A 22,721-nucleotide genomic window follows, 5' to 3' on the forward strand; every position below is an offset into this window, starting at 1 on the left:
GTGTTCTAAATTACTTTTAAAAGAAGTTAAAGCAGGGAAATGACAATCGGTATAACATGAGAATTCTGTTTCGTACACTTCATGCCTCCTTATGAGTTACTAGGGATATAACTTTGTGATTGCTAGTTTTGTATGGCTGACAATATAGACAACCCATTAGTGACCCTTATAACCATCGGTTCTCACCAAGCAATCCACACAGGTGCGAGTAACAAGGTTGGTATCAGCCACACCAGCAGTGACCGGGACATTCGATATCTCATTTTCTGATGCTTCATATGGTTCTTTATCAGCTCTTCCTACCAACATATCTGCGGATGATTTAACTCTGCAACTACAAAGCTTGCCTGGGGTGAATACAGTGCATGTTGTCAAAAGTGGAAACTGTTTTGGGTAAGCTGATGTGTACACGTTATAGGTGCCAGAGTTAAGAAAGGCTTTACTGAAGAAGACTTCTTTATAGAAAAGAATCACTTTAATAGAGTGTTTATAAATGCTTCAGCCTTCAGTAGGTTCTAGATGGTAGCACCCTAGATGCTGGCGTAATGGAGTAAGCAACCTATGCTCCATATCTTCATGCATTTAAAAAGCAAATTATCTTGTATATATTTAATTAAAACCTTTCATAGATATTCTTGGAAAATGACATTTTTATCACCTGGAGGCAAGTACCCAGCCATCACAGCTAATGGTACAAACATTATTGGGAAATTTCCTGTATTGACACCCACTGTAGTAACAGAGGGGGGCATCAACATGAACCCGATTTATGGAGATTTCTTCAGCACTGGACATAGTCAGCCCCAGGTTAGTATAGCTATAGCTATGAAGTTTATGTAAAAGATATCACTTATTTATCTTTGCGTGGTAGGGCAATAGCAGTCGTTATAGCATGGGTGTTTTGTTTATGAGTTACTATGTGTGTAACTTTTTGGGTGATTGTACTAATATGTTCCACAATTTGGACAAAAATTATTATAACTTTGCTTACCAAATGTATGGGAGTTATTAGTCACCAAATGTAAAAAATTACTTTTATATTATGCTTAGCAGCAATATTTCATACTAAAGTTGTCTTCTACACATCATATACCATGCAAGATAGCTATAATAAAGGCAACACATCTACACATGTAACTTCAGGTTCAAGTTTACATCAACAATATTCCATCAAAATGTGACGGAGATTACGACAGCGATGCAGGGACATCGTGTGGCTTTAAATGGTCGTCAGCGGCAACCCCAACTTTGACAGATGTAGCACCTACTAGTGCCCAGAAAGGGGAAACAATTACTTTAACAGGTAACATAGATTTTATTAGGTTTAACACCCTAACTCAGTGGTTAGAAATTAATGTTTAATGCTTGAGACTGACAGGTGTAACTGTACTTGGGCAAGAGTTAAACTTTGATCCAACCCAGTTGCACTTTTTGGTTGTAGCACTATAGTTGTTAGGATATTGGAACAACTGTGGCCAAATGTCAATTCATATGGCATGTCAATCTCACATATGTTGAACAAAACACTGAATAGAACATATTATTTTCATGAGTTTTTTCCTTTTTTTATGTATATATGCTTTGAAACACACATCAATCTTATGATAAAACTTTGCATTGTTGTTTTTTAATTAACACTACTGCTTTAATTAAAAGTTGTGGTGCACAGGTACAGGGTTCGGCACCACAGCCGGCAATGTTACTGTTGAGGTTGGTGGAGTAGCTTGTACTGTGGTATCGGTTTCAGATACATCTGTTGGTTGCATTTTAGGGGAATCCCCTGGTGGCACACAAACAGTTGCAGTTGAAGTTGCCAGGAAAGGTAAACAAGATCATGGTGTGTTACTTCATCGACAGACACCATGGCACAGTGGTCTTTTATTTACCTAGCTAAATTGTTAGCAATAGGCTGTCATGAGGTGTGTGTCACAGAACACCTGTGTAATAACGACTTTCATTTCCCCGACACGTGAGATTAAATAAAATTGATTTATTTATAGTACATCTTATTCCTTCCCCACTATTGGCATTGTAATATATTTCTTAAATGTTCAAAGGTTCTGCTTTATCGACTGCTGGTACGTTCACAGTGACCAGTGTTGTCACTTCTATAACACCAACTAATGGCAGCACCAATGGGTGTACAACGGTCACAATCTCAGGATCAGGTATGATCCGCTTGTTTATGTCAGTATCATGTTTACTTTACCTGTTTTATGATAGTGGGCACATGTGTTGTTCTGAATATGCTGCAGCTACTGTCTAATTTTATTAAACTGACTTGTGTTGGAATAATTGAAACTTAATTATTCTACAGAATAACCCAATAGTATTTTTGTTTAATTATAATTCTAGAGCAAAGCAATATTATTACAATTTAAGACAGTTATTTGCATGAAGGTTAATTTTAGTTTGGGTATATGGGTAATGAGCCAAATCCGGCCTAAATACAAAGTCCTTCAGGAACTTAACCAAAGAGAATACAATAGAATAGAAAGGAGGTTATTTGTTTATATTGTAATATTGTTTTTTTGCTTTATAGCGTTTGATAATTCAAGTACTTCGGTTTCGATTGGTGGAAATATTTGTATAATTTCTGCGGTAACCTATAGCACCATCGTGTGTACAACCTCAGCGGCCTCAAATGCTTCCAGCGTTGCAGTGACCGTGACGACATCATCGGTTACTGTGTCATCATCAGTGATGTACGAATACAGCGACATTGGAGCTGCCACAATTTCTGCGATCTCATCCAAAGCGTATACTTCAAACGGAGGTATGTAATGTATTTTCGTGGATGGCAACTTGTTTTACAATGATGCAGGACCAAGTAACTGACTGGATACTAAACCTATTGTCAACATATGTTTCGGAAAGTAACTCTTCACTTGATTACTGTCTCCAACATTGGAGGATGATCATATATTTAATCATCTCTATAAAATGTTTTGTCTTTTTAGGAACCAGGGTCACTATAACTGGAACTGGCTTTGGAACAACACAAGGAGCTGTAACTTTTGGTACCAACTCAGTGACAGTGGCCTCCTGGAGTGACACCTTAATTGAGATTGACACCCCAGCATTGCCACCCGCAAGCTATGACCTCAAGGTTACCATCCAACCTAATGGTTGCGCCTTAAACAGGTGATTGTAATCCAAAGTACAGAATACATTTTTGCGTTAAGGTTTAACCTTTTATTTATATATAAAAAAATTACTATTTCTTTTTAAATAAAAAAAGTGTTTTACTAAATTAGAAAGCATTAGGTAAAAGCTATAATTTATTACACTATAGGACAATACATTATAAAGCACAGTTTATATTCATTTAGTGAATACAAGCAATGATGAACCACTAGTACTTGTACTTGTGGCATTGTTTTTATTTGATAAAAAATGGTAAACAAAATATCAGACGCAAAGATGTTAAAACAAATCTAGGTTATTTTATTTGTTAAACAGAGGGCAATGGGTGTTGAGAGTCCATGAAACGAGTCCTACCAAAAAGCGGCAGAGTTTACATTTATTCCATTACAATTCATATGTATGACAAAATTGTCTTCATTATTAAATGTTACGGTTTAGAAACATCAACAGCATTGTCATAAAGTAAAATAAACACTTTAGAAGAAAACACTAAAAAAAGAGAAAACAAATTTTTAAAGTTAATCATTTTACATCTTTCGAATAAAGTATATAGTTTAATATACTTTAACACAACCCTTACAGCGTTGCTGCCTCAGTAACTTATGCATTCTCTGTGGATTCTATTTCCCCAACCACTGGTTCTCACATGGGGGGAACCAGTATTACTATTAATGGTCAAGGCTTCACTGCTGACACTAGTGTTACTTTTGGTGACATCACTTGTGATGCCACTGTGACATCATCGACACAAATGACCTGTGTGACATCATCGTCAGGGACTGTACACAATGTAACCAACGATGGGGCACATGCAAGTGAGTTACATGTATCTGTTTTATTATTCATTTTCTGTTTTATTTAACACATTTGAATTGATACACAATGATTACATGAATGTATGAATGTAACTTACTTTATCCTCGCATAGCCGGAAAACGACAGTCGTTATAATACGGATGTGCACCTTGTGCCAGCTTACGAGTTACCATGTATGTTACTTTGTAGGTAATTATATTTTTTTTGATTTAGTGATTTTTGTATGTGTGGCGGATATTTTGGACAACCCATTAGTGACTACTGGGTTGAAGCCATTGCCTTTAAGTGTCTTGCCAAACACACATACGCCCACAATGGTAGCATTGTCGAGCCTCTATCCCATTACCTCTGGGTTACAGGCAGGCGTGCTAACCATTATGCCACGGCGATTAACTTAGGCATGGTGTAATGGGCTTGCTTGGGGGAGTTACAGAGTTATAGGCGTGCCTTTTAAAATTCTTCATAATTTTTATTCCCATATTAACAACAATGAATTCCCAGCCTATGGGATTGGTTACGCATGGAACCCTTCATACTTGGAGGTTGAGGTTGGAGACGTTGTTCGATTCTTGTGGTCAGTTCCAAAGATGGTTAGAGGCAAAAAGATTGGGGTTTACACAACAGCTAATGCTGTTAGTAAGGGACACGATGAAGATGGGTTCAATATTCCAGCAGCCATGTCTGGTAAGAAGATTTAATATGAATGAATGTAACTTACTTTATCCTCGTGTGGCTGGAAAACGACAGTCGTTATCACACGGGTTTAACACCTTGTGCCAGCTTACGAGTTACCATGTATGTTACTTTGTGGGTGATTATTTTTTTGGATTTTTTCTTTTTTTTTATGTATGGCTGAATTTGGACAACTCATTAGTGGCCGCTGGGTTGGAGCAATTGTCGTTAAGTGTCCTGCCCAAGGACACATACGCCCACAATGGTAGCAGTGACGAGCCTTGAACCCATTACCTAATGGTTACAGGCAGGCGCGCTAACCACTACGCCACGGCGTCGGGTAGCCACGCTTTTATTTTACACTAAAGTAGTTTTTACCTGTAGCATGTTTTAATGACTGTCTTTTTGCAACTAATTCCAGTCTTTACGAATAAGAATACTTAGAAAACTTTTTCTATCATTTAAAGGAGTACAATATCACATAGTATATACTGAACTTGGTGTAAACTATTCTAATGAAGTTATGCAAGAACGTGATGCCAGATTTACCATGGCCGCCAAAACCGTTACTTTGTATAACAGGTTGAGCTATATTTCAGGTAGGTTCGCCTACACCTTCACTGTGGCTGGGGATTACTTCTATGCCAGTGGTTGCCTTGACGATGCTTGTTCTATCTTCATGAGGGGAAAGATTGTCGTTAAACCTATAACAGCGAAGACACAAACTTTATCTGTTAAACTTGGAGGCCATGAGGCTCAGTACCCGGTATGTAAAGTATTATAACAATGCCAATATATACGGAACTCAAGTAATACTATAATAACTTGTGCTATATATAATTACTACGTTAAGTAACAACAAGTTTTTATGTTAAGGGTAAGATAATGTAAAATGTATGTACAAATTCATGCACTATAACATTTGTTTTTAACACTACTGTAAGATGAAATTATAAAATTGTTGTAACATGCATATATTATCATAGCGGTTAAACTATCTACATTAATAGTCTGGAACACCGAGTTATTCATTTGGTAACGCGCCCACAGTGACCAACTTCTCCCCACTAATAGGAACCACAGACACCATAATTACTATAAATGGTAAGTTACTACATTAGTAGGTTTGTTATAAGTTTCTTTAAATAAATGTTAAATAAATGTAATTTGAACTCCCGCATGGCAGGGTATCGATGGTTGTTATAACACAGGTATTCTGTTCTATAGAATCCTACCTGTTTATTTTATATATCCTACCTAAGCTACCACATAGTTAGTTATGCAATACGTGTTATTGGTGTGCTACTAAGAACATTGAGCAGAATTTTCAATATTCATTTAATGTTTCATTATGGCTGGTGGTGCAGTATTAGAGATGTAGGTCGTATTCATAACAGATGTTTTATCACCCACTCAATATGTAATCAATGTATTTAAACAGGAACTCAATTTACTAATGCCTCAAGTGTTAAGATTCAAGGCAAAACATGCGGCGTACTTACATTCTCTTCCACGTACATCACATGTAAAGTCCTAACATCAGAAGAGATGCCAGTTGGTAAGAACTGCTGGCATTAGCTTTGTAAATATTTAAAAATTTTAGGGATTTCTTTTTCGAGTGATCTATTATTGTTCTCCTTTAGGGCATCAATGTAGTTTCTGAAACTAAACCTTAAAGAACTGGGTTGTGTATTTAAGATAGCCATACCACATTTTTAAACACTCCTCAAAATGTAAAATCATCAACAGGCTGTTTTATGTATATATATGTACCTCTAAATCTCTGTTATTTTATATATTGACCTCTAAATAATTGACTCTGTCTTAAACTTTCTATTCTTTATTACTAATCTAATTCACCTATACCACCAGCAACATATGGAGAAGTAGTAGTCAATGTTGCACATGTGGGAAACGCTCTCGTGGAGATCAAAAAGCTTACCAACCGATACTTTGCTCTTCTTCCTCTTGTCTCATCCATCTTACCAACATCAGGATCAATTGCTGGAGGAACCAAACTAACAATCCAGGTTTGTTTGCACTTTGTGATCAGAGGCAGGGGCGTATACAAGGGGGGGGTCACGGGGGTCCGGACCCCCCCCTTTGAATATTATTTAAAAAAATTTTTTTTTTTTTTTGTAAAATTGTTTTTTTTTTCTTTAATCTAAAGTTCCACTATTTTTGTGTTAATATTTTTACCCGGGGTTAGTATAAGGTGCTTAATCACGTGTAAAAAACTAGGGATGGGCCGAATCAGGATTCCATCAATTCGGCGTTATTCGATGCATTTTTTATTATGCAATCGAATCCGAATATGCGTGGTTGAATACGTGGGATTCGAGTTTGTAACAAAACCTAGTTCAAACAAATTCGTTCGTTAGGAATTTACTCTTGGAAAGTCAGGAACAGCAGCACCTGCGAGTTACTGAGTGGCATGTGTGTCCGCGTTTGATTTCGTAATTAAAGGCGAAAAATTGTAAAACTACTCATACTTTAATATTGCAAAATCTTTTGTAACAATTATAAATAATTTTTTTTACATGAATTCTACATGTTGCAGCACTGCAATTCACGAAACTCGTGTCTTGTGCGGTCTCTCTGATCGTAAACCACATGTTCGTTTGATCGGAAACCACGTGTTCTGTGCGATTTTGATTAGCGGCTCCTTCCGACTAAAACCGAACGTGTTCGCGTGCGCCTTTTCTCCTTAATGGCGTCGTTAGCGCTCGGGCCCAGGCCATTATTAACTGTTAACAGAAGCATATTAATAAAACTCTAACGATTTGCACGTTTTACATGCCTGGCTACAGGTGCAATATCATAAAACAAAAAGTGAATTAAATATTTAAATTCAACCGTATTGATGTAGAGACCAGTCGTCAATACAACATTTCACTCTGCCAACTTTGTAATTCTGGATAATATGTAGATGTAATATTGAGTTTAACCTTTCATGGCATGTGGTCAATGATGGTGCATCGCCTTATATCGGCACTCGGCCGGCGTTGATAGACAGGTTTTTAATTAATTTCTCGGCTTGTAGAAAACGCTAAAATAAAACGTTACCAAGAGAAACGATGCTCGATTTGCACCGGTACCTACGCAGCACCATGCGTCAAGATCAGTTTTATTAATGCTTTGGGATGTTGATCTATAACTGTTTCGCATGTGTAGAAATCATGACGTTATCTCATACAATCGACTATCAAAAATTTTGATTGCGGTCGTCTTTGTACCCATTTTTGCTACACACGCTGTGTGTCACACGGTGAGTAGACTTAACTCGATTACGACTTTTTACTGAGGTATAGAAAGTTGGGTACTATCACAAAAAGAACAAGGAACGTAATTCTAACGTGTTTTTTACATCCACGATGTAGCTTATAACGGACGCGTCAATGGACATTATGACGCAATTAACCACATATAAATTGTTGTTACGTCGCAAAATAAGTTTCGCCGTCGTAACCCAATAACATGACAACGTACGTGGTAATTTAAAAATTTAATTAGGTTTGTAAAACGGGGGGGTTTTACAGCAGAAAGGTGGGGGTTTAAGCAAAATTTTTTTTGCGCCTTCGGCGCAAATTAGATAGCCTCCCTTTGATCACATCTATTTGCGCCAGCGTGTGCGTTATTATTTATGCTAGTCAGGGGGGGTTTTTATCGAGCACGTTACGTTTTATACGCATCCATTTTCTAAGCAAAAACTTGCGGACCCCCCCCCTTTATAAATTCCTGGATACGCCCCTGATCAGAGGGCTTATCTTGTAACTGTGAGGTAGAGCTTAATGCCATAACGCTTGAGTTTACCTTGAATAAGTTACATGACTGTGATTGCTTCAATCCATCAGTCATTAGTGGGTTGTCTAAATTGCTAGACGACTATGTTGTGCTGGGTTTGGTGTCTACTGTCGGAAACCTATTAGATGAACGAAATTGATCATAGGCTTCATTCAACTTAAAATGAACGTCTCAGTAAAACACAATAGTAAAACTAACACAACAGTAGGACTTTACACCAGTACGAAGAAATATGCAAAAAACACAGGAATGTTAATGGCGCGCGTTTAAGTGTACGCGTCACACAATAATTATTAGTGTTGCCAAATGGGCCATAACATTTATTTTAACTCAGTGGGGCATAGAACTTAAACACTATCACACTTACCATTAAGCACATATTTATTTTTTATTTATTTTTGGGGAACATGATGCTAGCATTGATTGCTTCAACCTAGTGGTAATCAATAACACCACATACCTAGTAACTCCTAAGTTGTATGAAGTGTATAAAATTTGGCACCCTAGAGCTATACTTTTTAAGAATGATAAGTTAGTGATGATTGTGTATATTGACCATCTTTACATCTAATAATAATCACCCACAAAGTTACATACATGGTAACTCCGGCCACGCGAGGAAAAAAGTAAATTATATTTATTCTAGTTATATTGTACGAACAGGGTTCAGGGTTTACAACGAGCAGCAAAGTCATGATTGGAGCGGAAACTTCATGCACAGTGATAGCAGATGAAAGTAGTTATACAAAGCTTGTGTGCACAACTCCTGCAGTGGGCTCTGCAGTCAGTGGTGTAGTGAAAATTACACAAAGGTAAGATTGATTCTATTTGTAAACATTCCCTAGAAAAAGTAAAACTCATACCCATATTTTTAATTCTTTGTTTCCTCTGACCTTAACATAATTTTACATACATATTAATTTATTTCTTCAATAAAAGTACTGACGGTCATATTAATTCTTTGGTAAAATCTGATAAATAAATGGGAAAGTGGTAACCCTCTTTTTTATTGAACTCTGTTAAAAAAACAATTAGATTTGTTTTTTTAAAGCTGGGTTGTTCATTTTCCATTTATTTTAACAGTTTAGTGTTTACTAATAGATTGCAGCACCCTGAGTGTTTAGAAAGTGGGCCAACTTTGGTCTAAATCTCAGGTCCCATGGCATGCAACGGTGTAGGACCTCACCTACATAGAACAGAAATACTAATACAAAGTAAAACTTTACTTTATATCCAGTGGCCAGGTAGCAACATGCACATTGTGCGACTTTGCCTTTGCTGATGCATCTACACCAAGTGTAACAAACCGCAGTGAGACAACCACGGATAGATCCAGTGTTCCCATGGTTATTAATGGAAGTGGTAAGTTACTATGTACTTGTTAAAATCATGTATTGATTGGTCAACACTAAGAGTGCAGGAACATTTTACGGCTTGCTTGCTTAACTGATGTTTGTATTTTATAGTAAACTGTTTACCAGATTAAAGGGTATAGCAATTTATACACAAGTTGCATAATGTTATAACAATATTAAGTGGGAAAAAATTTTCAAGCCATCATTAGGCAAGATATAAAGTGCTGAATGAACAATTAAAGAGTTTTTCTTCACCTGCAAATTTCATTAACTTTTTTGCAACAAGAATATGTTTTAATGTTAAATTTGTTATTGACCAATAAATAGTATTCAAGTTGCCATATAACAAAAAAAAACTAAAAGGTTTAAAAAGTAGGAAAGGTTAAAAAATTTGAATCATTTTTTTTTAAATTTTAGGGTTTGGAAATACTGTTGGTGATGTCACTGTCACAGTGGGAACCGTTAATTGTGTTGCGAGCAATGTCAGTGATACAACAATCAATTGTGATATCGGAAGATTTGCAGCTGGTGACAATAACATCGTTGTGCATATTGCTGGAAAAGGTGGGTAATAAAATACAATATTACATTAATTAATATTTCTGTCAAACTTTATCAGTGTTTTTGGCTGAAACATGGATATTCGTTTGGTAATCTACGAATTGGAGTCGTTTCCAGCAGGATTGGAGCAGTTTCCGTCACTATATATCTGGCGCCGTGGCAAAAAAACCCACAGGTTTTGGGTTTAAGACTCCTCGCTGCTACTAGTGGGGTATGTGTTCTTGGCCAAAGCACTTTTTCCCCCCAGTGTTCACTAATGGGCTGTCAAAATTGTCAACCATACAGAAAAAACAATCACCGCAAAGTTTAAGTCGTGACTGTAAGCTGGCACAAGATGTATATAAAACAGAACAAACAATCGTGTAATAACGACTGTTGTTTACCGGCAACGCGTGATAAAGCAAGTTATAAGTTTTTACAGACTCGAATTTTCACAGGTAACGCAAAGTTTTCAAACAATGCTGATTCAAGCATCAGCAACCCAGCTCTTGTTGACAGCCTAACACCAAGTAATGGGAGCACAAATGGTGGAACCAAACTTACAATTACTGGTATGGTGTGAATTATTAAGATCTATGTATTTAAACTAAACAAGATAAACACAGAAAAGAAAGTTTTTACGATCACTTATAAATACGCATTTGATGTGGATACGTCAAGTTTATTTAAACACAGTGGTATACACAATAAATGTGACCGCATTAACTATGACATAATAAACAACTAAATTATGAAATCCGAAACAGGTAATGGGTTCGTTAGCAGCGATGTTTCGGTTAAGATTGACGGAACGGAGTGTCCAATCATGTCATCTGACTTTGGAACAATTATTTGCACACCAGCCGCCCATTCTGCTGCAACGGTCCCTGTCAATGTGAGATCACGGGGAATCGACTTTCCATCTAAGAATTTTGTATATTCGGCAACAGCGACACCAAGTGTGAATGCTGCAAACCCAACTGAAGGTAATTTTTATCAAAATTAAAAACAATTTTTAGAGATTAATTTTATACAAAAAATATACCCAGAGTTGTCTGTATACATTCCTGACCATGGTTTATCAACGTCGCACACACGCATGTAAAACTTTTACAAATAAACATTATTTGAAGAAAATCTGCCGAGAGTTTATGAACTTTGTGCTCACTTACGCTTAAGCCTGAATAGGTTAAGAAATATTTTAATTTTTTAATTAAATTGCTAGTGCCAACTAATTTACTAACTTTAGCTCCAGTTCAATGTTAAACTTTGTTAATTTTCCAGGAATGTCTGGTGACACTCTTAGATTAACAGGCACTGGGTTTGGTACCTTTGCTAATGATGTGGCAGTTACTGTTGGTGGAGTTGCTTGCACTGTTACAACTGTCAGTGACACACAATTGGAATGCACATTGGGATCGAGGGAAGGAGGAACCGCTCCTATAGCTGTATGTGCTTAATATACACTGTAGTATATATCAAACTATGCTTAAAACACAATTTTATATATGTGTCTGCTCTGTATTACTCTTAAACTGTTATATAGTAGGGTCAGGAAAGATGGGACACCTTTTCTTTCCATTTTTCATCTCATTTGGTAGTAAACAACACCTAAAGCAGCATTTTAAAGATTTGGTTATTGCTTTAAGTGTTTGGTCTCTTAAACTCGGTACCGAGTTACCACATTTATACCTTTGTGGGCGGTTATTAGATTAGAGTGTTTGCCTATGAGTTTGTGCGTTAAATATTCTTTCAATTATAGCTGTCTTTGTTCTGCTGATACCAAGTTAATTTTTTATGTATGAAACTGTTATCCAATTTTAATCTCAGGTAAACGTTGGTGCTGCTGGAGACGCAACAGTTTCAGCAAACTTCAGTTACATTCTCAGTGTTTCAACTGTTGCTCCATTGGAAGGTAACATATTGTTAATTTTTATTTTTAATAACAAAGTTTGTGTTAATTATCCAAAAAAGTTTTTTTTAGTGTACAAAAAATAATTACAACATAGCAACAACAGCTTTAGTAAAATAATATGCAACTTTTTAAATATGTATGGCTGCTTTACCCAGTCTACAGATAAATCACTTTTGGCATGTCAAATCACTTAGTGCAAGTAATTTATTACAACATACCTTATAGTAATTAAATTTGTTGTTTTGATGCCGGATTTAGATTATATATAATTTTGTAAAGAAAGCTGTTTTAGATTTATAACATGAACAAAGTTAACATTTACAAATTTTGTTAAATTAATACCATTGCAGGTAGCTATGGCGGTGGTCAATTACTTACTGTAAGTGGACAAGGGTTCTCAAACAATACAGTTATCACTGTTTGCGGCAACGCATGCATGGTGGCAAGTGACACCAACATGCAAGTTGTTTGCCACACTCCATCTAATGATAACAGTAGTGGTAAGTTATGAATAAATGAATGTAACTTATTTATTCTCGCGCAGCGTGGCAAGGACAGTTGTAATTTATTACATGGATGTTTTGATGCATACATGTAATGTCAGCTTTATCACAGATGTAGCTATGTAAGTGATTATTTTTTGGAAAATAAGCTCAAAACCCTTTTCGCAGCATACCATCTAAACTGATTCCCCAATACTAGACTTGCTAAAATCTTTAGTAACACTATAACATTATAAAATGTCTCTTTGAGACAAAAGCGTGTTTAAAACTTTTGCTTTCACAGCCACAACTGCTTGCGACATTAAGATCGCAAACGGTGACGATTCTGTCACCCACATCACACAATATCAATACAAGACATCATTAACACCTAAGGTCACGAGCGTGAGCCCATCATCTGGAGGAACTGCAGGTGGAACTCGTATCACGATCACGGGATCTGGGTTTCAGTGAGTGTCTCATGTAACTGTGGGATCTTAGTGTGTTTGTATGGTGTGTAAAGAGATATCCATGTTGAAACTGGACTTGAAGTTGATGAATACACCATGTATTTCTGGTGTGTGTATGAGCACACCCATGATGAAATTTCATAAATTTTTAGGCTTAATGGCGTGACACCAACCGTAAAGATCGATGGAAGCAATTGTGACATTAAGAGGTCAACAAACACAAGCATTGTGTGCGTCACAAACGCACATACAGGATCAAAAAGGGCAAAAGTACATTGCTGTACCTCAGAAAGTTGTTGTTTAATCAAAGTGTTTAATATCAGGTTGCAGTTACTGTTGGAACAAACGGAATCGCGACTCAGGAAGTCGCTGACTTTTATTACATTGACAAATGGTCTTCCATCTTTACTTGGGGAGGAACCACCGTTCCGACCACATCAGATTTTGTTGTCATAAATAAGGTAACCATTTTGCATGAATTTAACAACTGTTGTTTTCCAGCCACGCTAGGATAAAGCAAGTTATACTCATTCATTCATTTTTGGTCAAGTTAACATAAATAATACTTTTTTTCTGTAACAAATATGTGAAAAAGAACAGCTGATATCATGATATCACAGTCCATAAATAAACACATAACACACAAGGACAAAAACGTCTGTTTGTTCCAATCAATAATATATTAAGTTCTTTTATAAAACCTTTGTTCATATCTCTATATATATTTTCCAATGATTATGTTTTTATCATTCATATTTAAAATACCTCAGGGCCAAACTGTCTTGCTCGACACTGACACTGCTGTTCTTAAAATGTTGTTGATCAACGGAGGGGAACTTATATTTGATGAGAAAGATGTGTCTTTGAAGGCTGAGAACATTCTCATAACCAATCAGGGAAAACTCCAGGTTGGGTTTAAATTTAGATGTTATCATGTGTGTCTGGTGTATAAAAGATACCTATGTTAAAACTCGACAGTAAGCTTGGGGTGTATGAATAAACTATGTGTGTCTGGTGTATAAGACAACACTCATTTTATAACTTGAAAGTGACCAAGATAAATTGTTTAATCTCTAGGTTGGAACAGAGGATGCTCCGTTTCAACACAAAGCAATCATAGAGATGCACGGTCACTTAAGGTCACAAGAGCTTCCGATATATGGAGCAAAAACATTAGCTGTGAGGAATGGAACATTGGACCTCCATGGAAAGTTTATTCCACAGACTTGGTCAAAACTTGCAAGCACAGCTGAAGCTGGTGCCACACAGGTGTTGGACTGTTGTGTATTTCATTACAATTGTGTGCATCTTTGATGAGGTTCAAGACTCGATTTATAGTAGTCTACTTGGGAAGTACTGGGTACTATTAAATTTAATCTTGAACATTTTTTATTTGGTGTTATAACTCAGTGACTAGGCACTTGCATTGTAACTGAAGAATTCTATACTTGATACTAATACCATTGTCGGCATCCGTGTGCTTGGGCAAGACACTTAACATGCATGGCTCCAACCTATTGATTACTAATAGAAAATAATAGATTTTGTTCCATCAAAAGCTGTACATAGGCTAAAACATCATAACTAAAGTTTGTTTTGTATTAGATCACATTGGAACACTCAGTTACTTGGCAAGTTAATGATGAGATTGTCATTGCAACAACTGGTCTACGTCATTCACAGTCACAAACTGAAAAAAGGACAATCTCTGCTGTATCTGCTGGTGGGTTATTAAGGTTATCTAATAATTGGTAAAGCAAAAAAAATTATAGTGACCTGGAAGTAGTTCTCATTTTTGTTTTTTTAATTCTATGTTTCATTTTTAGTGTTTCTATTACTGTATTAGTATGTAACCAATTTGACAAAAGACATCTTTGGTTTATTTATTTTTACTGTTACATGGCCAGTTGGTATTTTTAAGTAAAGGATTCTATTTCAGATGGAAGAACTCTCAATTTAACAGCTGCTGTGAATTACAAACATCTTGGTGTAAGTGAATCATTTGGAAATCACACAATTCATTTCAGAGGTTTGTTATATTTTGCTAATCGTGATGTTTGGTTTATGTTAGAGGTGTGTCTGTTTTTATCGCGGACACACTGGTTAATAATGAGTTGTCTAAATTGTCAGCCTACAGAAAAAATTCAATCGCGAGAAAACTAATAGAAAAAATAATCTGTAAGCATACACGAGGTATATAAAACAGCACACCCATGTTATAAATTCTGAAGTTGCCCTACCTAGCGAGGATAAGTCACATTTATTTAATTTATTGTGATATTGACAGCTGAGGTTGGTTTGTTGACGCGTAACATTGTCTTTCGTGGTTCGGATGATCATGTATGGCACGATGACATCCCTGCTTGCCCAGATGGGTTCAACACTGGACAATTTGCAACACAAACTTGTTTCCAGGTGGGTATGATATCTACCATACAATGCGCGTTTCTGTAGAAAGTGTATAAATACACCACAAGTGTCTAAAATAAGACACCCATGTTATACCTCGACAGTGAGCACAGGGTGTTTTGATGCATTAAATTTGTCTTCTGTATAAAAATGCGACAATAGTATTACTTGACAGCGAGCATTCTATGAATACACCATATGTGTCTAGTGTATAAGAAGACACCTAAATTATAACTTGAAAGAGTGTGAAAGTAACTAAAGTTCTCTTTTGTAAACTTCATCATAATATGCCCAATATGCATTCAGGGTCGTTTTGGAGATGAAACCGGTGCGGACCAGTTTGGAGCTTCTATTATGATGCACGCTGCTGATGAAAGCAAAGGAACTGCACTTGCTCGTATTGAAGGAATAGAAGCAACTTATGTCGGTCAGGCCTTTAGATTAGGAAGGTAAGTGTTTTTTCTGCCCAAATCTTTTCAATACTGTCTTATTTACCTAAAGTTTTACTAAGCCAATTCCTGTTAATGTTTTATAAACTCCCAAGAACTGTATTAATTTTCCAAGTGTTCCGTATATATTATTTTATGTGAATGAGGTTCTCGGTATGGCATGCCTTGGGAGCTAGGATTTAAAAAAGAGTTGGCTCATTACCCTAGCATTTTGTATGTACATTTTATTAAATATAGGGGGGTTCTTAGAGCATGACATGACATTGGAGCTGGGGACATTGATCCATTACCGCTTTCCAAGTGTTTGTTGACCACCTAGCTTAAATTAAAGTGGTTTCTAAGTGTCCTCTATTGGACCACTAAGCTTTTTGTAACTTTATTTGACCCTGATGTAACAACAACTATATTTATAATCTTGGCAAAAGGTATTTAATCTTTATTTGAACTCCACTTCCGAAAAACTGTCGGCAAAAAAAGTTTGCATGACGAATCATTTAAATACAGATACCCAATTCATTTTCACCTGATGGGTGAAGTAGAGGGGATGTATGTTAGAAGGTGCTCCATCCACCGCTCATTCAACAGAGCTGTCACTATACACGGTTAGTTACTTCAACTTTAGAAGTCTTAAGTAGGTTTCTCAAGTCCTTTGTAGTTTGCTTTGTATACGACATTGTAGCCATTCTATTAAAATAAACAATTTTATAAAAAAAATTGTAGTTTGTTCATAGTAGTATATAAATATAAAATATTTCATGGTGTATTTTACAGTACAGAAGCAAAGCTAAAAAGGCCTTATGCTGGTATTGGAATGTTTATTTTAATAGAATGGCTCACATTTGTTTATTAACTGTACAGTTTTGCCCTCTAAAACATCAAGAGTCTTTTTATGACTTGCTGGTATATAGTTTGTTTCACAACATATTATAAAATGCTACTAGTTATAATCTACATAAAGAAAAAGTTGAAATTAATAGTTTCATAAACCTGTGTGTATTTGTGTTTATCCAACTTTCTACTTTATCCCAGGCACTCACAACTTGACTGTTGAACACAATGTTGTTTATGATGTCATGGGAGGAGCCATCTTTATTGAGGATGGTATTGAAACCAACAACGTCATTCAATACAATCTTGCCATCTTTGTAAAACAGAGCACATCGCTACTCAATGATGATGTCACACCAGGTAATGAAAATGCCATTTTACCTGCAAACTATTTATAACCAACCTAACTTGACTTTTCTTGTCTTTGGTGCAACAATACCAGCATAGTTTTGGGAATTTTTGGTTTTTGCAGTAATTACTTACTACTATAACTCTTTGTCCACATGAGTAAGGTCCTACAGAGATTTGGGCCAGAGTTGGCCCATTACCAGTTCCCCATCTCTGATCGACTTCCAAGGCATGCCTACTTAATATTATTACTATTCTATTACTTCTCTCTTTACACTTTGTTTTTGATACCAGATAAGCTGTTGAAAGATTTTTAACATATTACCGTTACTTATCCTGTGGTTATGAACTTTTGTTTTGTTTAATATAGTGGTATCCCTAATGCGTATTTTTTGCATTTTCGTTTTATGCTGATGACGTGAGTAATTCAGCTGTTTAACTTTATATTGTTTCTATCCCAGCTGCATACTGGGTCACCAACCCTAACAACATTATAAGACACAACCACGCTGCTGGAGGAACTCACTTTGGTGCATGGTACAGAATGCACACCCACCCCGATGGTCCTTCATTTACTCCATCTGTTTGTCAAAAGAACGTTGAACTTGGGCAATTCGAAAACAACACGGTTCATTCACAAGGATGGTTTGGTCTTTGGATTTTCCAGGACTACTTCCCTAAGCAAGGAGGAAGGTATGTGTATGTGTGATGTTGTGTGTGATTCAGTTCTCTATTCTATCTATTCTATAATAAGTCTGGCACCGTAACACAGTGTTAGGCATGCCTGCTTCTAACTCTAACTTATAGATTATGGGTTTAAGGCACGTCGCACATCAATTATACGCTTACATATTTTGTTAGCTGAAGATTTTAATCTAGATAATATTTTCATCAATTGAGATAAACCAACTTCTGTTTGCAATTACTTAGATGTGGTTCAAATGTGCCAAGTCCTGCCCACTTTCGTAGCCTTACAACATGGAACTGCGAGAAAGGGGCAGAGTGGGTGAATGGTGGGGCTTTACAGTTCATTGATTTCTTCATGGTTAACAATGAAGTAGCTGGCATGGACCTTCATTCTATCTCAGGAACTAAATGGGGTGAAGAAAAAGGGGCTGTAATTAAAGATGCGGTTATAGTTGGTTACTCTTCAGTTGTTTCATCAAGTTTCCAAACCAATACTGGAATTGTAAGTTGCCGGAATGAATCTCATATTTTTAAATATTGAGGTATGCAAGTGCACCTAAGCAGTGCTGAATTTTTGCAAGCAAAGCTTCTGGAACCTAAATTTCATTTAAACAGTGAAGCGGTTGAATCTGTTTTATTATAAACTGTCCCAGAAACTTTATATATAAACAGCGAGTTTTTGAATGCCATTGGTTTTTAACAGAATTCCAAAATAAGACACTAATTTCGTGGCACAGTGGGTAAAAGTCTAACAACCTAGAGGCTTCAGGTTTAAGGCTGTTTACCCATCACACGCGCTTAAATAATTCAAATTTATATGTTTTAAACTGTAAGCTTGTTTTAACAACTGTTGTTTTGTCGCTATATCCTGTCTTTCCGTATAAAATACCTCAAAATCTTCGCTACCGTAATCGAAAAGATAAGTAAAAGTAATTATTATTATTATTATTCGCTACACTGGTTTGGGACTTATGGCAAATAATTAAATTTTTTATAATTTAATATTAAAATATTTCTGAACAGGTTATGCCAATGAATCCAAAATTATTAATTGATGGAGCAGAGTTCTACAACTTTAACAGGGGTGGCATACCATTTGGTGTTGGTGGATCATGTTCTCTTTGTGGTGGCTACTACTACTGGACTCAACGTGAGTTATGTGGTCTGTTGGGAATCTTTGCTTAAACCCAGTGGTTACTAATAGGTTGTCATAGCCATACAGAAAAATAAATAGTTTTGTCCATTGATTAAAGAAATAAAACATAAAATTTTAAACTGATTTTGAAATTCTCCAGTTTTGTAAAATGCAACATGTGACGTAACATAGAGTTCATGGTCTACTTTGTTTTTGAGTTGCATACCTTTGTCATATTACATATTGGCTTGATTTTTGAAGGTCCACCAGTCCGCAAAATTTGTTTCAAAATTTTACCGACACACAAGCTAAAAAGGTTGAGAAACACTGGTGTAAATCCAATGATCACAAGACCTTTAATATTCTGACCTAAAATGTCCGCAGGTTTGTCATTCACCAACGCGAACAGAAAGTTCAGGTTCCGTTGGGAGCATGAGGCTGCTATCCTGGACAGAGATGGAACTTTAACTGGAAAGGCATGGTCTACACTTGTTCCAGCATCTGGTCTACTTGACCCTATTGATTGTGAGGTAAATTGGATCAGATCTCACTTTAGTATGGGTGACACAGTGATTATGGGGCGCGCCTCTAACTCAGAGATTACAGATTCAAGGCTCGTCAATGCTACCACTATGGGCGTGTATGTCATGGGCAAGACCTTTAAAGGCAACACGACTGTCGTTTCCGGCAACTTGAGGATGAAGCAAGTTTTTTTCATTAATTAATATAAACTCCTGTTTTAGGTTCAAGAAGGCCCTACATTTTCTTCTGGAGTAAAAGGTGCTGTTTGTGATGAAGGAGTAGATTTCCACAGGTTTGCATTGAACAGTCCTGTGCCAACATCACTGAATGGAAAGAACTTAATCTTTACAAACCAACACGGCAATTCCACATCCCGGTACCTCAAAAAACGTCTTACCCATACTTTTGGTAAGTGTTTTAAGAAGTTAACATGCTTTTAAACCTTGAACACAATTGAATTTTCGCATAATAGTTATTTAACAATGCTGTAAGGCATAAGAATGTTAATCAAAATTAGTTTATTGTTGAATAAATGTGTTTGCATCAGATTTTGATACAGCTTATGCCCTATGTCAAGTTATTACATGGGTGCCTTCTTATACAAAAATAAAAGGGCTGTATTGTCCGGCGCTGTGGCATAGTGGTTAGCGCGCCTGCCTGTAACCCAGAGGTAATGGGTTCAAGGTTCGACGCTGCTACCATTGTGGGCGTCTGGTAGACGGCAGTTGCTCCAACCCAGTGGTCACTAATGGGTTGTCCAAATTATCAGCTATAAATAAAAAATGAAAAAAAAAACAAAAAACAATCACCCACAAAGTAACATACATGGTAACTCGTAAGCTGGCATGAGGTGTTAAACCTGTGTGATAACGACTGTCGTTTTCCCGCTATGCGGGATAAAGTAAGTTACATTCAATACATTCTGTATTCATACACCTCATGTGCTCACTGTCAAGTTATAACATGGGTATCTTCTTATACACCAGACACACATGGTGTATCTATACACCTCATGCTCACTATCGAGTTATAACATGGGTGTCTTCTTATACAACAATAACACATGGTGTATCGTACACTTCATGCTCACTCCCAGTTTCCACCAGGTCACATGCTTCTTCTTCCTGATGGTAAAGATTACACGATGGCTTTCAAAAATGGGGCACAATTTACCAACATCACGTACCAGTCAACTTACTACTCATTCAGTCCACAGCATTACTTGTATGTCACTATGATATTGAGGCAAACACCTGATGTGTAAGTATTGCTTCTTACAATGGTTACAGATACATTGGCTGATTGACTATTACATAAAAGTACCAATGTTGACATATGTACGATGAAAAACCAACTACTATAACTCATACTTGGCCTAAAGAGCCATATTACAAATGAAATATGATACTTCTTTTCTGGCTAAAGTTATTTGTTGTATTGTTTACCGACTAATGCAGTGTAGAAAGTTTCAGGGTTTGTCTGCCTACCCTGTCACCCCAGTTTTTGTTGCAATGTGTGATTCATTTATTTATTTGAAACCTTTTTTTCTCACAGAATTGCAGTTAACGGAGTAAAGACTGATGTTAATGGATCGTCCCCTCTTACCAATAAGAGTCCACATGGTTCTTCTTACTTTAACCCCAACACACGGGGTTTTAGTATTAAGGTCGCCGGACAAGCGTCATCCAGGAAAAGGAGGGCGATCACTGAGGCAGAAGCAAACGCTCAAGTTGATAGACCGATTAGTCCAAATATTTATAGGTTCGTTGTTTAAAAATGTCAATTTATTCAAAAGATAGAAATTTATGGAGTGTCTGACTTGTCTGTTGGTATAATTGAACAGAATACTTGCAAAAATATCAATTCAGTGATTTACAACTATGCATGACACAGATTAAAGTGGAACATTGGGGAACTATATAAAATTATTAAAACCTTTTTAAGTTTAAAAATGGAAGAGTGCCTATACTATACATTGTTTGCTATTAAAAATAATAGCACTATTAAATATTTTTATTTTTACTGAGTTTACTTTGAAAAATTCGGTTAATCAGTATGATTTGTTTGGTTAATAAATAAGAATAGTGACAGGCATGAAAGAATTATTGATTTCCTGAAAACGTTGTCCTTTCATACATTGTATAATATTCAATCGTTACATTTGTTTCACCCCATGCTTGTAGATGTTACTACGAGGGATGTATACCTCCGCCCGATCCGGAAAATGTTCCACCAATCAGAGATCAGCCAGCTGTCACTCAAATGTGGTCACAAAACACATCGTGCATGAAATGGACGGTAAGATTTAATGCATAAGTTTCACCACTTAGCTAAGCATTTACAAGATTTTTAAATAAATCCTAATTTTTTTAACTTAATTTCTAAATTAGTTGAACCGCTAGACTCAAACAAATTTGACAGGGCTTTCATGCGGTTTGACCTACAGCTCCCAAATACTGAGGACTAATCATTATCCAAAAAACATTGGTTTCTGATATTAGCTTTCAGCATTAACCAAGGTATATACAGTAGACAGTAATGATCATGTATTTCAGGATGATAAAAATGTGGTGATTCTACACACTGTTACTATTAATGGAGTTAAGGCCATATGTTGGGTATTATTTGATCTTTTCACTCTTGATGTTGAATCAATAACTGTCCAAGGAGTTCTGGAATTTGTTCAGTCATCAAACATTACCGTGGAAAAGCTACTGATCTTGGTACCTATTTATTCTTTTTTACTCATTCCTTTAAACATTCACTCATTTATGCATCTAAGCATTCACTCCTACATTCATTATTTATTTATACATGTGTGAATAAATGTAACTTTTTTACCCTTGTTTGGCAACAACAAGATTTTTATAAAGAGTTTTCACGTTTGTAACTTTGTGATGATTATTCTTTTAAATTTTTTTTAGTTTTCGTGTATGGCTGACAAATTTAAACAAACTAATAGTGACCACTGACAAAATTGTTGTTAAGTGTCTTGCCCAAGAACATATGCCCACAACGATACCAACGACGAGCCTTGAACTCTTAACCTGTAGGTTAAAGAGGCAGGCGCAATAATCATTGTGGCACGGCAGGAGACAATTAATGCATTTGTTCATTGATGATTTATTCTTTGTTTATTTGT

General features: G+C 36.3%; 1 protein-coding gene across 3 annotated transcripts in view; it reads left to right on the forward strand.

Annotated features, from left to right (window-relative positions):
- Window positions 1-22,721, forward strand: part of LOC149743535 (fibrocystin-L-like) — a 51,591-nt gene that overhangs the window by 13,787 nt on the left and 15,083 nt on the right. For all 3 annotated transcript variants that reach the window (XM_089885090.1, XM_089885100.1, XM_089885110.1), the window contains 41 exons: window positions 203-393; window positions 630-807; window positions 1,144-1,303; window positions 1,670-1,822; window positions 2,058-2,168; window positions 2,543-2,776; window positions 2,961-3,144; window positions 3,730-3,962; window positions 4,465-4,647; window positions 5,235-5,401; window positions 5,646-5,739; window positions 6,077-6,193; window positions 6,508-6,665; window positions 9,103-9,251; window positions 9,677-9,801; window positions 10,212-10,358; window positions 10,793-10,906; window positions 11,102-11,320; window positions 11,619-11,782; window positions 12,165-12,249; window positions 12,600-12,749; window positions 13,036-13,201; window positions 13,354-13,471; window positions 13,525-13,662; window positions 13,972-14,109; window positions 14,279-14,470; window positions 14,807-14,924; window positions 15,141-15,230; window positions 15,489-15,616; window positions 15,917-16,059; window positions 16,564-16,661; window positions 17,089-17,247; window positions 17,697-17,928; window positions 18,166-18,424; window positions 18,946-19,072; window positions 19,442-19,587; window positions 19,801-19,987; window positions 20,686-20,839; window positions 21,134-21,340; window positions 21,763-21,877; window positions 22,135-22,302. In XM_089885090.1, the coding sequence (XP_089741216.1) occupies window positions 203-393; window positions 630-807; window positions 1,144-1,303; window positions 1,670-1,822; window positions 2,058-2,168; window positions 2,543-2,776; window positions 2,961-3,144; window positions 3,730-3,962; window positions 4,465-4,647; window positions 5,235-5,401; window positions 5,646-5,739; window positions 6,077-6,193; window positions 6,508-6,665; window positions 9,103-9,251; window positions 9,677-9,801; window positions 10,212-10,358; window positions 10,793-10,906; window positions 11,102-11,320; window positions 11,619-11,782; window positions 12,165-12,249; window positions 12,600-12,749; window positions 13,036-13,201; window positions 13,354-13,471; window positions 13,525-13,662; window positions 13,972-14,109; window positions 14,279-14,470; window positions 14,807-14,924; window positions 15,141-15,230; window positions 15,489-15,616; window positions 15,917-16,059; window positions 16,564-16,661; window positions 17,089-17,247; window positions 17,697-17,928; window positions 18,166-18,424; window positions 18,946-19,072; window positions 19,442-19,587; window positions 19,801-19,987; window positions 20,686-20,839; window positions 21,134-21,340; window positions 21,763-21,877; window positions 22,135-22,302 (6,399 nt within the window). The remainder of the gene's footprint in view (window positions 1-202; window positions 394-629; window positions 808-1,143; window positions 1,304-1,669; window positions 1,823-2,057; window positions 2,169-2,542; window positions 2,777-2,960; window positions 3,145-3,729; window positions 3,963-4,464; window positions 4,648-5,234; window positions 5,402-5,645; window positions 5,740-6,076; window positions 6,194-6,507; window positions 6,666-9,102; window positions 9,252-9,676; window positions 9,802-10,211; window positions 10,359-10,792; window positions 10,907-11,101; window positions 11,321-11,618; window positions 11,783-12,164; window positions 12,250-12,599; window positions 12,750-13,035; window positions 13,202-13,353; window positions 13,472-13,524; window positions 13,663-13,971; window positions 14,110-14,278; window positions 14,471-14,806; window positions 14,925-15,140; window positions 15,231-15,488; window positions 15,617-15,916; window positions 16,060-16,563; window positions 16,662-17,088; window positions 17,248-17,696; window positions 17,929-18,165; window positions 18,425-18,945; window positions 19,073-19,441; window positions 19,588-19,800; window positions 19,988-20,685; window positions 20,840-21,133; window positions 21,341-21,762; window positions 21,878-22,134; window positions 22,303-22,721) is intronic.

The sequence above is a fragment of the Ciona robusta genome, chromosome 1 (assembly GCF_009617815.1).
Source record: "Ciona robusta chromosome 1, ASM961781v2".
Taxonomy (NCBI): Eukaryota; Metazoa; Chordata; class Ascidiacea; order Phlebobranchia; family Cionidae; genus Ciona; species Ciona robusta.